This window comes from Diplotaxodon limnothrissa, linkage group LG10, assembly GCF_057381915.1.
Source record: "Diplotaxodon limnothrissa isolate DT_005_m linkage group LG10, D_limnothrissa_male_GT1.1, whole genome shotgun sequence".
NCBI lineage: Eukaryota > Metazoa > Chordata > Actinopteri > Cichliformes > Cichlidae > Diplotaxodon > Diplotaxodon limnothrissa.
The window spans coordinates 11,274,165-11,289,536 of NC_140605.1; the positions used below are offsets into that span (position 1 = coordinate 11,274,165).

Below are 15,372 nucleotides of genomic sequence, written 5' to 3' on the forward strand. Positions count from 1 at the left end.
ATGGTAATTCACGTTAATAGAACCTCTGTCACCTAGAATCCATAGTTTTGGGTCCAGTTCAATTTGGATCCCCATTACCCCTGAGATTATTTGAATGGCCCGTCTGCAAAATTCTTCTATCACTGCGCAATTCCACAGCATGTATAGGAGATTGCCATCTGTGACCTTACATCTCAAGCATCTGGGGCAATAATTACTATCAATTTTATGTCGTATGTAAGGGGTCTAATATATCCTATGAAATATGTTAAATTGCATTTGCCTGTTCCAATAAGTGGTGCCACTCTACCTCTTCATAGACATAGCCCAGGTCTGTTTTAAAGAGGGCTGTTTAATCATTAAAAGGTTTAAAAAACATTATTATCCGGAGCTTTTAAACAGCTACAAGAAAACACTGATGAGGACGGTTTCTTTTTTTTTTTTTTTTCATCAGAATTGTTGTCTAAAGGCAAAGAAAGATGCCCAACGGATTTACTTTACCAAATTGACCATCCCAGCCTTGCCGTAATGGTCCATTTGATTCACCTTTTATTGTTTATTTTATTTTCACTTGCTGAATACAGGACAGACTTGACTGGGGGAAAGAAGGGGAGAAAGAAAGAGGGAAAGAGAAACAGCTGAGAAGAGGGACGGGGGAGAAGGGCAAAAAACAAAAAACAACAGAACGGGCAGAGAAAAAAAATGCATATATCAATCACCTGGGTCACCTGCTGAGAAAGAAAAAAGAAAACAAGCAGAAGAGAACAAGAGTAATAGAATAAACAACATCACAATGATATATGGGAATATGACAGTAAATACTAAATATTAAACATTATTGTGCAGCACATAAGATCAACAGAACACAGTGTGCTTTGAGGAAGGAGCCAAAAAGGGTGTAGTTTGATGAGGACGGTTTCTACTAAAAGAGGTTCTGAGTTACTATATTTAGTCCAGTTGTTTGTGTTATTTCATCATAGCGTAGTCATGTTGTTTGTTTATAATCGTGACTTAGATCGGACAACATTTTGTGAGTAATACATTCAGAAGTCTGAGTAATTCAGAATCACATTTATTGGCCAAGTATGTGCACAAATACAGGGAATTGGGCCTTGTTATTTTCTTTGCTCTCAATGTATTTTGCAGAGTAGACAGACTAGAACAGCATCCATCTATCCATTCTCTTCCGCTTGTTCAATTCGGGATCGCGGGGGGCTTGGAGCCTATCCCAGCTACCATAGGGAGAAAGGGCTGGATACAGCCTGGACAGGTCGCAATAACAACATGTATAGCATATTTATATTGATATGTGCAGTGGTGCAGAGTGCGAAGATGAAATAAATTATGGAATAAATAAGGAATGGAAAACTGGATATTTTGGTTGAGTCTCCAAACATAACACCATCCACTTATGTCTCCTCTTTCCTTCTGCAGACCTGCGCAGAGACTATGGCTGCTGCACGTTGGAAGCCTCAGTCAGTGGATATTGGCTTTTGGCTCCTCCTGCTCCTCAGCCTCATTCCTGAATGCAGGTACACAAAAATATATATGTCACGCTGTAATGCCCATTCAAGTTCAGTACTCGGGTGTCTGCTGCTGATGTGGGGTTGTTTTTTTTAGGACCTGTTTGATCAGGCTCGCTTCTGCAGCCTAACCAACTTTTTTTATTTGCATGGAAAATTTAAGAAATGTATGAAATTAGAATCTTAGTTGTGACTGTCAGATGCAATAACTGTAATGCTGTATGGATTACTGAACCACCTATACATTGCACCTGCTCTGCCATGGGAACCCATGCCATGAAGCTCCCGTTGCACAGTTTTTGTGCTGATGTTAACACCAGAGGAGATTTGTTACTCTGCACTTATTCCGTCCGCAGAGCATTGGCAACTTGTTGAGTCTTCATTTAATTTTCCGTGGTCTGAGTTGCTGTGGTTCCTAAATGCTTCCATTTTGCAATACTACCACTTTGAGATTGTAGTGGAACATCCAGGAAGGCAGAAATTTCACAAAGTGAATGTTGCAACAGTGGCATCATATTACAGCACCCCGCTTGAGTTCAATGAGTTCAATGAGTTCTTCAGAGCGACTCATTCTTTCCCAAATATTTTTACAGTAAAGGCAGACTGCAAGGCCAGATGCTCAGTTTATTCACCTGTGACAGTGGGACTGAAAACACCTGAATTGAAATGTTAAGAATTATGGCTCAATTCTTGTGTATATAGTTCTGCAAGAGCTTAATAATTCAGTGTATAGAGAAAAACTCATCTTCTTTTGTTCTTGCACATATTGAAGTTTTTGTACCCAAGGACCTCAGAGCACTGTGACTCTTAAAATAGAATACATGACATGTGTCCTCAAGAACAGAACAGACATAAAGTGAGTTATCCTCCCATCTAAATGCACCTAGTGCTGTCTTCACCACTCGTCTAAATTTCACTGACTGCTGAGTTAATTTGCGTTGTGCAGCACAACATAGCTATGATTGTCCATTCACAGCATTTTCACTCCTGCATCCTGTGCATATTTTTTCAGGCTGCGTGTTACGAGTCAGCGAAAAAAGAAAACTCCAGCATGTCTAGGAGTCATTTTAATCATACTCCTTGTAATTTCAAACGCAGAGATTGCACAGGTTGCCTTGTTTGCATTGTTGATAAGGTAGGATGTTATGGCAGGCAGACGCGACGGAGTGTAAATCACTTTAAGATTTTACACGCTAGGAAAGGCTTGCCGAACCTGGAAGAAAGCCGGTCGGGGAAGGAAATCAGAACACTGTGACAGGGATTAGCCCAGTTTGCTTTGTCACTGTGCCACTTGGCTCTTCTTGCTTATTAGGAGCACACAGTGCTTGTAATTACATATATTAAATAGAAATGTGGGACCAGGGGAAGGTGCTGGCCAAGCCTGGCAAGACATCTTTTTACAAGAACCTGTGCCCTGGTCTTAAAGTAGCTTTCAATTCAGCCAGGTTCATACAGTGTATGTAGATCAACAGATCTTTAGTCAGTGATGAACACAGACTAAACTGACTGAAAAAGTGTCCAGACATATAAGACAGAACTTAACTCTAACAGTCAGCTGCACTTGTGCCACATTGTTGTATTTATAAAAAAAAGTTTGACATTTATCTAAATAGATGCAGCAGAACCAGGCAAATTACTTTATTTAAGACATTCTTCTTCTTCATGAAGCTCTGGAGCCTACTTCTTTCAGCCGGCCCAAACACACACGCATGCACACAGTTCTTATTTTGCAAACTTATTGTCTCCAGTAAACAGTGTCTCAGTGACTTCACTGAACGTTTTTCACAGCTGATCTCTGGAGGTGTCACACTACCTCGAGCTAGAGTTTGCATCAAAATTTGTATCCGTACCATAACTCAGTCAAACAGGAGCACGCCGGCGTAACACACATTTTTAGAAAGAGTGTTACCTTTTCTTCTCGAGGTTTTGACTAAACTCCCCTGGTCTTAGAAAACAAGGTGTTCCCTTCATCTGCAGTACTTGGCTAAGACTGATCTAATTTTAAGGTTTACTTCAGTTTAAAAGCATCTGGTGATGGCAGCCATATCTCTATGATCCAAAAGCTCAGGCTGCAGACTATGCTAACGTTTAGTTTCTAACATATCTGATATGAGAGCACATATCCCTTGCATGGCCATCTGGCTTTGAGCACAGCAGCCCTACCCACATGCTGCTGCAGCACTGCCCGAGCAGTCAGAGAAGGTTTTAATGCATGTGCCTGATGTGACACGTGACAGGGACTCACTAAAAATCATCTTCCAGTTATTTCAGACGCAATGTAGCACAGCAGTCTCTGCTTAAAACATTTTTCTTTGGTTTAACTTGTACTACATGAGGCTTCACATTTGCTTATTTGAATAAAGACTTTTTTTATGTGTTGCCTCTCCTGAAATCTAAACCTAAACTGAAAAATGGATTTTTTTGCATCTGAAAGTAAAAGTATATTTTAATTGTCCATCAAACTTTGGGTATAATCCTCAGACCATGAGCTTGCACATGCTCCCAGAATATCTGCATATCAGCAAAGCTGTTTCTCTCTGAGAACTGCCACCTCCCTGATGCCCACTGATGCTATCAACAAGCTCCAAATCGGCTTTACTACAGTTGAAGCAGGAGACTTTCCTAATGGATTAAGGTGTAACAGACAAATCCTCTATATAAGGATCTGTCATTCTGCACATCAACAAATTTCCTCACCCCACACTGAAAGTCAGGGCATGATTAAGCTGTTATTCCCAGCAATCCATGGACCACATATAAATGAGAAGTCTGCATAATGGCGAAGGTCCATCAGTCCTTCAGCTTGCCTCGCTTCCACTCTGCCTTCCACTTATACAGTCAACGCTTAACAAGTGTCGACAGTCAGGCCATCTTGTTGTCTGTTTTGTTTGTAATCTATTGCCAAGCTTCTGGATAACATGGCACATAATCAATAGCTATAAGAATGAAAGTGCTATATGTACACTTTGCCTGTATATTGGCTCTGAAGTTGCCCAGTGTCATGCGGCGGCTGTGTGAAGGCAAGAGAGGACCCAAATGCACGGCTCTAGACACACGGGGATGAACTCAAAGGCCGGTCTTTATTAACAGGAACATATGAAGTCGTATAAAACTATACTGGGAGCAACTAAAAGCTGAGGCGCTGGGAAGACACGGAAAATGCACACAACCTAGAGGGACGACGCAACACAGAACAAAGGGACACTCTGACATAAATACACAGAAGGTAACGAGGGAAGTGGGAACACACGGGGAACACAGCTGAAGACAATTACTCATGGCCGAGCAGGGAGGACACGAAACTGACGATACTGACACCAAGATGTGGACCTTAAACACAACACAGTACACAGAGATGAGCACGGAGAGAGAGAGGCAGAGAGAGAGGCAGAGAAGAAGGATGAATATGAGGGGATGAGGAGAACACAGAACACATAGGATGGGAACACGGTACCAGAGCAAACACCACAATAAAAACATGGACACAGAGGGAATCCAAATACCAAACCAAACAATCCAATGGACATAAGAAACAAAATACAAAACTACAGAAAAACTAAGAACACTGGGTCAAAATGACCCAGGACCATGACACCCAGGCTCTGCTGGCTTTGTAAGCTCATCCCACATGAATTATTTACAGCAGGGCAGAGAGGGGCATCACTTTGAGAAGTGACCAGGTCAACAGTTAACATTCTGTTTCAGTGGTGTTGTCAAGGTTAATGTTTCACGGGTCTGGACAAGGGTAAGGTATTCATGGCGGAACTGCTTTCCTGATTGAATGACCAGCCAAATAGTTTCTCAGAGGAGTCAAAAGAAATAGAAAGTCAGAGGTTTGAGAATCTACTTAATGTCAAATCATAGGTTACCTGTCAAGATTTGCCAATTGTATACACCGCGTTTCCTTTCTAATTTGATTTAATTAGTTGGCTTATCAGTTATTTTGGCTTAGCCAGTGTTATAGGGGCCTCAATCATTTGAACAATTGAGTCACTGGTCAAGTGGTCAAAGAGCACACACACACACACACAGATCTTTTTTCAATCAAGTTTTTCATTGAACATTAACGTCCTTTTTCACATTCAGGGGATTTTTTTTAGTTTGTTTGTTAAGCAACTTAACACTGACCTATGAGCCATTCAAGTTTCGACCATAAAAAGGCACTTATGGGATGAAACAGTGTTGTGTCTACACATAATAGAAAACTTGGCAAAGAACCAATGACGTCTCAGGCACTTTTTACCTGAAGCCTTTTTGCAACACACAAGTTCTTTTCCAATTTCTTTAGCTGAAGCTTTAAAAAGGGGAAAAATAGCAGAGTTTGACATGAAGTAGTAATTCTGCACCAAGCTGATTCCCAGAAGTTGATTTATCTCAGCATGATATGCAGTGCATCCTCCAAAAATATGAGGAAACTGAACAAATGGAGGACAAACAAGTGTCAGGCCAAAAAAAACACAATGTACAGCAGATAAACGGTATCTGAAAGTCATGTTGTTAAGAAATATGAAAAATTCAAGTCTGAAATAAATGGTACAATAAATGGACTGGTCCTTTTAAAACACATTTCTACTCTAGCTGAGTACCGTATTTCCCGGACTACAAAGCGCACCTAAATATTAGCCGCACAAGCTAAAATCAGGGGAAAATCCTGTTTTGTACATACATTAGCCGCACCTGACTAAAAGCCGCAGGTGTTTCAATGTTGACTTATCATATGTAAGAGAATATGCACAAAGGGAATTGTCAGGAAAGAGATGGCTGTTTGGAGACACATCACTTTTATTAATATTTTGAAAAACAAGTTATAGGTACATATTTGCACATGTAGTACATAACAGTAACCTATAGCACACCAGAAAAATAGATTCGGACTACCTTTTAGGCTCAGGTGCAGTGACACAGCTTTAACAAGAAGAAAAGTCAGTCATTCACCACCATCTTTCTCTTCTTCCTGCGCACTAAAACCACCAAAGTCCTCTCCTCCAGTGTCGGATACAAACAGGCTCAGGATGGCTTCGTCATCCACTCTCAGCTTCTCTCCTTCGTTGTCACTTTCAAAACCAAAGAAATCCTCGTTGTCAGTGTCAGAGTCGAACACCCTCAGAAGGGCCGTGGCGGTGTCCTCTTCATCATGCAGCAGTCCAGCCCTTCAAATCCGTTGGTGATCGTGGATGTTTTCACACTTTTCCACGCTGTCAGAATCCACCGGTGGAGTTGGGCATAACTTGCTTTTCGCAAGTTTATCGCCGCTCATCATCCACGCCTCCCACTGAACGCGTAGCGCTACTTTGAAGTTTGTTTTTCGAGCTACTTCGTACGGCACTACGTTGCCTGGCGGACGGACATGTGACTAACATACCACTCTTGAACCCCGATCCTTCCGCCAGGCAACGTAGTGCCGTACAACAGCGGAACAAACAAAACAAATCGTCTTACGATATGACAAAAATCATGGACAATCCATAGAAAAGCCGCACCTGACTAAAAGCCGCAGGGTTCAAAGCTTGTGCAAAAAGTAGCGGCTTATAGCCCGACATTTACGGTAATCAAAGCGCTTTATACAGCTTGCGTCATTCACAGAAGTTCTTTTTATCTAACATTCACACTCTGATGGATGCATAGACGAACATTTTGGGGTAAGTATCTTGCCTCCAGGAATACTTCGCATGTAGACGTGAGCAGGCAGGGATTAAACCAGCAACCTTCCAATTAGTAGATGACCTGTTCTACCTCCTGAGCTACAGCCACCAATAGTACTTGACAGGTGTAACTTGGCCTTCTGCAGATCCATCTAACATGCAGAAAAAACCTCATCAAAAGTAGTCTCAGGGGAAGGGTGGCTGTCAAGAAGCCATACTTAAGGAAAGGAAGCAGGGAAAAAATGTATGATAAATTATACAAGAACTAAACTGACAGACAGTGACAGAGGTCTTATGGAGTGATGACTCCAAATTTGAACCTTTTGGTTTAAAATCATTGTCAAAATATGTGGAGGAGGTCAAAAGAGAGGTACAAAAGTGAGTGTCTACAGCTGTAATAGATGTTGAATACAGATTTAGATACAATACATGCTCCGTCATGACAATGATCGCAAACATACTGCCAATGCACTAAAAGCATAGATACATACATAGAAAAACACACAGTGGATCATCTAGATGGAGAACAGAACAAAAAGCACACAGCATCCAAAGACGAGTTTTGAATGTCCTTCTAGAAGCCTGGGGAACTATTCCTGAAAATCTCTTCACCTAGTTCCAGTTTTCCTAGCAAAATATAAAAAATTAAGGCGTGGCTCAAGAGGGAGAGAGAGAAAATTGCAGGGGCAGGGCTGTAGGTCACTTGGACCACAAACCAGCTCAACCACAAACCGTGCCAAACTGGGTCCTTTAAGAGCACCAGCAAGACGCTAATATAGAACTGAACAGGGATCATGGACAAAATATACAGTTAGATCAGGTACAGCATGAAAGGGAAAAAATTTTATTGATCCGTGCTCTAATTACTTTGAAGTTTCAGTCAATTTTATATTGATATACTGAAGATCTGGTCAATAATGTTCCAAGCAACCAATTAGCTGACATCCCCAGCAGGCATGAATCAAAATGAAGACAGAATAGATTTCCCAGTGTCTGTGCAGCTGGGTGTTAGACACAGACCGCTCATTCCTGAAAATGCACAAATGTTGAAAATAATGTGTGATCCTTGTTAAAATGGCCCCTCAGATATTACCAGTTTATAGACTTGTTGGATTCAATTTTGCTTTTGTTGTTTTAACATAACTCTGTGGGTTCTGTTCCTTTCTTTTTGGGAAAAGCTCTGACTGACTTTCAGTGGAGCACAATCATTTTCAGTGCATCCCATATTTTTTGCCACCAGCAACATCCACCCCCGACCCCTTCTGAAGTTGAGTCTGAGTCAGTAAAGCTATGGATAAACAAGCCGTACAGATTAAAATACTTAAACGTAGCGGTGCCTTTGAAATTGTCGCGCCGACTCCAGTGTTGTGAACAAAAGATTGCAATAGGTTTTCATGGACTATATAGACGTAGATATACAAAAAAAAAGTGTATAAAAACGTTTTTTTACATCTTATGAGCTAATTTGTATTTTTCATCAAGTGATATGCATCAAAGTTTATTTTTTAGATCATCATCATAACTGCATCTGTGAACTCTGTTCCTCAGAGTACATGGGCTGTTTCAGTTTGAAAGTGATTTTTGTTTTTTTTATTTAGTTATTTTTTATTTTATTTTATTTTACTCTTCATCTGAAAACACAGTAGAAGTATTACAGTTTACATACTGAATTACACATTATTTGCTTGAAATTTAACAAGCAAACAGGTTCAAATAGCTGTTTGGTCAACAGCCAAAGACTTTATACAAGAAGAGCAGCTTTAGGGTTTGGCTACCAGGGGAGAAGTATGTGGAAGTCAAAGGGAAAAATTTTACTGAAAAAAAAAAAAACCTAATGCAAAGAATAGTTTATGGTGAACGAGGCAGGAATAAATAGCAATCGGGAGAAATACATATATACAAAACAAGAGAAATGCAAACAAGACAGGAGGAGCTGGCGATGGCCTCCAGGGATGGCAGAGGGCTTTCTTTACCAGGGCATTTATAATGAGAGGAGATTGAACCTGTCTGTGCCTCCTGAAGTCCATTATGAGTTCTTTTGTTTTAAGCAGAGGTGGGAGCAAGTCATTGTTTTGCAAGTCTCAAGTAAGTCTCAAGTCTTTATCCTCAAGTCAAGTCTCAAGTAATGTCAGGCAAGTCAGAGTCGAGTCTCAAGTCACTGGTGTAAAAGTCCGAGTCAAGTCACAAGTCTGAAATTTTGAATTTCAAGTCCTTTCGAGTCTTTAAAAAAAAAAACGAAAAAATAATGTTGCAGTTATGCTAAATGTAAATATTAGACCATGTAATTTTTAAATCTGTGTTTTTCTCAACACATGACAAAATAGTGAACTTAGAAAATATACACAAATTGTGAAATTGCACCTCTTTAGAATGCAGCTGAATTAAACCTAGCTCCAAGAATAATTTTCACCGACAGTTCTGAGATAAGCTGCATGTTATTCTTGGATGCGGTTGTAGGACCGGCTTTAAAATCGCATGACAAAAATATCATACATATTAAAAAAAACTGCATCACCAACGTAGCCTGGACAACATTTGCTAGTTAGATGAAGTCAGCTATCTCATCTTAGCATATTTATATGCATATTTATAATCATACGGTTCTTGGAGTGAGTGCATACACTCATGAAGTTTAGTAACTTCAGGTCACTGCAACAAGTCCAGGTACAGTTTACCGCCGGATGGGTGCAGGACCTTGAAATGCACCGTGTAGAACGAAAGACCATCGTACCCAGGGCCGGCCCGTGGCAGGCCGTATAGGCAAATGCTAAGGGCGCTGTCCATCAGGGGGCGCCACGCCAGTGCCACAAATGTTGAAAAAAAAAAAAAAAAAAAAGTTGGTACTATTATTTCTAAATACAAAAAATAATCCCACGTTAATGAAAATGCAAAGTAAAGCTTATTTAATAGAAATATTATTTGTTACAACATTACACTACACTGCTGATGTAGGGGGGCGCCACCTAAAATCTTGCCTAGGGCGCCAGATTGGTTAGGGCCGTTTCTGATCGTACCTATCATAAGTTTACCAGTCTCACAAATTGTCTTCATAAATACACATTCGTTAACCGTTTATTAATAGGACCTTTGAGCTCAAGGGTAATTAATTAGTAGTGGAAATAATTTCTGGTACGCGTTACAGGAATGTAGCAGTGACAATAATATTGTATGCTGTAATCGTACTGGGCAATTAGTGATACAAAAAACCTGTTTTATCCTGTGAATAAAAGTATATGTTTTTGTCAATGTACCATAATAACAGAAGCAAAACGCAATATTGTGTCAGGACAATTCACTATTTATGCACAATAAATAAAGGAGCATAGCGCGACAATTTCTGTTCAGCGCCAGACTTGCTTGTAACCTATATCACCAATTATGTTAAGAACATGACGTATTAACTACTAAAAAACACTGACCTTCGTGTAAATGCTTGGAGCAGACTAACCTGTGAGCTGGAGTGTTCTGGGACGTTATATTTGATCTTTGAATGGCTGCAATCCAGGCCATCCGTCGCGTCTTTGTTACTTCGGAAACATGGCTCGAACAATTTCTCTTCAACGACGTGATCCGATAACAACCGATCTCTTTACCCGTCGGCTTCCCGTGGCTGTCATGCGACCGGCTATTGCAGTTAATAATACAACAGCTTCTTGACATTTTTGTGTTTCTTTTTATCGCTGTGTGACTGATTTCAATTGAAAGCCTGCGTGCGCTAGTACCTCTTGCCACGAGTTCCCAGAATCCTTTGCGGTTCTACCCCTGAATGACGTCACATTTTCAATCTCTATATAATATGCATGTTAAATTTTATATTTGGGGTGAAATATCAAGTCTTTTCAAGTAAACCGGTTCAAGTCCAATTCAAGTCCCAAGTCATTGGTGTAAAAGTCCAAGTCAAGTCACAAGTCTTAGAACATTTTTTCAAGTCAAGTCTAAAGTCATAAAATTAATGACTCGAGTCTGACTCGAGTCAAAGTCATGTGACTCGACTCCACACCTCTGGTTTTAAGAACGTTCAGCTTCAGGTTATTTTCTAAGCACCAGTGGGACAAGTTCTCTACCTCCATGTACGATGTCTTATCCCCATCGGAGATGAGCCCACCCACAGTGGTGTCATCGGCATACTTGACAATGACGTTGGTTGGATGGGTTGGTGTACAGTCAGGGCAGACCGATTGAGGCCAGTTGGTTAGGAAGTCCTTGATCCAGGATCAGGTGGCGGGGGGATCTGAAGGTGGTCCAGTTTGGTGGTGAGGATGTCTGTGATATTTCTTTATCACAAAATCAAAGGGAGCACAGTATCTTTTGCTTTCAAATTCAGTTACCACAGAATCATTTTTAATTATCTAAAAATAATTATCAGCAAGCTCATAACTTGCTCACATATTAAGTTTTACTCTCATTAATATTAATGTGATATTTACCTTATAGTAAAACTTAAGCTACGTTCACACTGCAGGCGAAAGTGCATCAAATCCTGCTTTTCTGACCCTATGCGACCCATATCCGATCATGGTATGACAGTTTGAACAGCACAAATCTGATATTTTGAAATCCGATCTGGGTCACTTTCATATGTGGTACTGAATCCGATACATATCTGATGTTTTAGAAAGCGACTGCTGTTTGAATGGTCAACATTAAATCCGTCTTTTACGTCACTGACACAAGACAAAAGGCAATTATCAGCGCCGGAGAAGACAAACAAGAAAGCATGGCGGCGGACACTGGAGACGGAGCGAGTCAGTGGACTTGATTAGCATGTGGGGAGACAGTTCTATTCAAGCTAAACAACTCTGTGTCCATATATGCCTCTGCACGGAGGTAGCAGCCACTACTCCAAACAAAGCCATTGTTAAAGCACGGGCTCTCTTTTTTTCTCAGTGTCCTTTTTTCTCTAATTAATTTGTCAAAATTCTGTCGGTTACGACTGTGCAGAAATCGATAGACTGCTGCAACAACACCTACTAGCTCTGTAGCCACCATTTTTACTTCCGGAAACAGAGCGCGTTGTCTGCGACGTTTTCTTTTGCACATGCGGGGCCGCTCTGAGGGCCATGAACCGTTCACACTAGAGCTGTTTGCTTTCACATTTTATTTGCAGTGTGAACAACCAGACAAAAAAATCGGATTTGATCAAAAAATTGGAATTGAGCATTAAGGCCTGCAGTGTGAACGTAGCCTTAGTGTTCCTGAAATATTCCTGCAGCTCACTTGAATTTTGGTCTAAACGTGGTAAAAATGTTTAACACAGAATGTGCGTAAGGTGTGTAATATTTAAAATCTTGCATCTATTTACCACTAATAAAGTGCTATTTTTACCACAGCCCTACACCTTCAAGACATCTCAATATATTGACTGTTTATAAGGCTGATACGATACGACACTTGATATTGAATTTAAGACGAGAACATCTGTGTGTTCAGTTTTCCGTTCAGTCAGAGCTGTGCACATTTATTCTTGTTATATCACAGGAAAAGATTCATAAAATATGGGAGCCGGTGTCGTTCTGGTTATAATTAGCTATGGGAGACTACATGTCTTTAGGAATTTCTTTTTAAATGACTTGCAGATTTAAATGTGGTCAAGATTTTGTATCCACATGATGGGCTCAATGACTATATGGGAAATTACAGTGACTGGCTAGTTAAAGCTGTGCAGCAGGAAGCAATTTTTCCTTAAAGAGTGAAAAAACACATATTGCTGACTATTAGATTATTAATCGATTACATAGCACTTCCTTCCTTCCTTCAGCTGCAGTTGTACCGGTAGCTTTAGCACATGTGGTGTCGCAGGTGGTGGTGTGATGTACACCACCAGGTTGTCACATCTCATTGAAATCGGCAAGCACAATGTTGCCTGGAAGCTTTAGACAGCATCCAGGTGTGCCAGTTGATCTGGGTTTACAGTCCACTTCCCATTTTTTTTATTTTCTCATTAACCAGCTGGTGCCCATTCTTCAGACGTAACATATTTCTGTACAAATTACTTTGTACAGCAGATGGAAACAGACTTTTTTGTTTTTGTTTTTTAAGCATTAAGCGAAAAGAATAGAGACTTCTTCATAATTCATTTAGAGGGATGGGAATCAAGATCTGGTTCTTATAGAGAATCAGCTGATTTTACTTTGGGTCCCAGGGGAGGAAAATAGTGGCGCAGTTACAGCGTGGATATAGATGCATATAGATATAAATATTTTTATTTGGCTGAATATTTTCTATAACCAAGATATGTACAACTTCTTTTCCTATCACATTCAAGAGCTCATAGTGCAGATTTAACCTACATAGTTATTTAACGTTCTTAACAAATTCAGTAAGTTAATCAACAGAAACTTACTATACAAGTAAGTTTTCATAGTATCTGAAGTACTTTTTTACAGGTGACAATATGCAGCATTTTCAGGCTTGATAACATAGCTCAAACATTATCATTTTATTATTAGCCAAAGCCCCTAACCAGTACCTAGTACCTTAAAGATGACTTAATAGAAAACTAATATGGCTCCAGGTTATTACTAATAGTTAAACAACTAAGGTCAGTATTCCATCAAGGTCATGAAAAGTGTTTAACACTTCAATGTTACTGAACTTTTGAAATTCTTCCTAAAATGTTGTTCAGTGTTGTGGACGTCAACTTTAGCTGCTAATGAGGGGCGGAGCTGTGTGTCTATCTGTCTGCAGTGGTTGTGTGTGAAGTTGTCAACTGGAGGGCGTGAAGAAGTTGTTGGTATAAATACTGCTGCAAATGAGTATCTAATCTGAATTTTTGGTATCAAGTTGTATTTTGTTGTTTGTTTGTTTTTTGGACAATGCTACATTGGGTAGGTCCTCCTTGTGACGCTAGCAGCAGAGTAGGGCTTGTAGGGATCCAACTTGCTTTTTTGTGCACATGCCAAAGGAGCTTGATCGTGCTGCCACCCAGACCAGTTTCTTGAGGAATGATTTTCTGTTGTACCAACCACTCAACTTGGGTTAAAACAGGAACTAAAACAATTATGGGGATTCTTCTATAGTTTTCTGCAGAACATCTCCTCTTTCACAGCTGTTACACTAAATCTGTCACGGACCCAGTTCCAGGGATTCGGGGTCCGTGAGCAGTGTGGACTACTATTGTAGTTATTATTATTATTATTATTATTATTATTATTATTATCATTATCATTATTGTGGTTGTTGTTATTATGGTTGTGTCTGCTGTCCTGTTTTTCCGTGTTGGTGTACTGTCAGGTGTTTAGGGGTGTGTGCTTGTGTATGTGAGGGTGCGGTCGTGGCAGGCACTTTTAGGCCTGGTGGGTGTGGCCCTGCCAGCTGACCGGTCCCACCCAGGAATCCACACACACCTGGCGCCGATCAAGCCTCGTCAGAGGAGCTTCAAAACAGTGTGGCTGAGAGCTCCTCGACGCTGGATCGTTGAGTGACTTCCCGAGGAATTGTGGCGACCAGGAGGCAGCACACGGACAGTACACAGGGAACGGAGACAGAGCACGGAGCACGGGATAAAGGAGAAGACACGGAACGGGAGTTGGGATCGCACGGGGAATTTATTGTTGTTTGGATTGTCACCACTGTAAATAAACGCACTGCCTTCAGCGCCAAGTCCTGCATTTTGGGTCCTCATTTCTCACATCCCCACGGTCTGCCAGCCAGACCATGACAAAATCTGGGATTTACCTAATTTACTACCTGTGCTCCTGGATTGATACATCATAGAAATTCTACACAAATGAGACCAACTTGCTTCCAGCTTCGTGACTTTTGCCCAGCCCACTTGGCTGTTTTATGTGACAGATTGCAAAACTTTGCAGGCACATTGCAAGCCAACATAACTCTAGTGGCATGCTGCAGGCTTTCATGCACAGAAACGGCAAAGATGAGAAAAAAAAACTATGTAATATATCAAACTCCCTGACAGGTGGCATTCTAATGAGATCATCAGGGTCACTTCAGCTGTCAGTGGTTCTAATGTTGGAGTTTATTGGTACAAACACTGAATAAAACAGGACTTGATCGATCTATTAATTGAATACTGAAAAAAGTACATAATGGATATTTTAATTAATAAAGGTATGATAACGATGATAATCTTTGGGTGTAGCATTATTTCGAAAACTCGCATCACATGTTTAAGTTCAGCCAACATCAGGACATCAATGGCCTCCTTCAGAAAAAAATAATGAGACATTTTTTCATCTTACTCTTAAAGACAAATTAGTTTGATTTTC

At 40.5% G+C, this 15,372-nt stretch overlaps 1 protein-coding gene across 1 annotated transcript in view; it reads left to right on the plus strand.

The window, feature by feature from the left end:
- Positions 1 to 1,428: 1,428 nt before the first annotated feature.
- The window catches only part of gabra3 (gamma-aminobutyric acid type A receptor subunit alpha3), a 78,778-nt gene continuing 64,834 nt past the window's right edge, over positions 1,429 to 15,372 (plus strand). The window contains exon 1 of the mRNA XM_085363513.1: positions 1,429 to 1,511. Within this exon, the coding sequence (XP_085219639.1) occupies positions 1,429 to 1,511 (83 nt within the window). The remainder of the gene's footprint in view (positions 1,512 to 15,372) is intronic.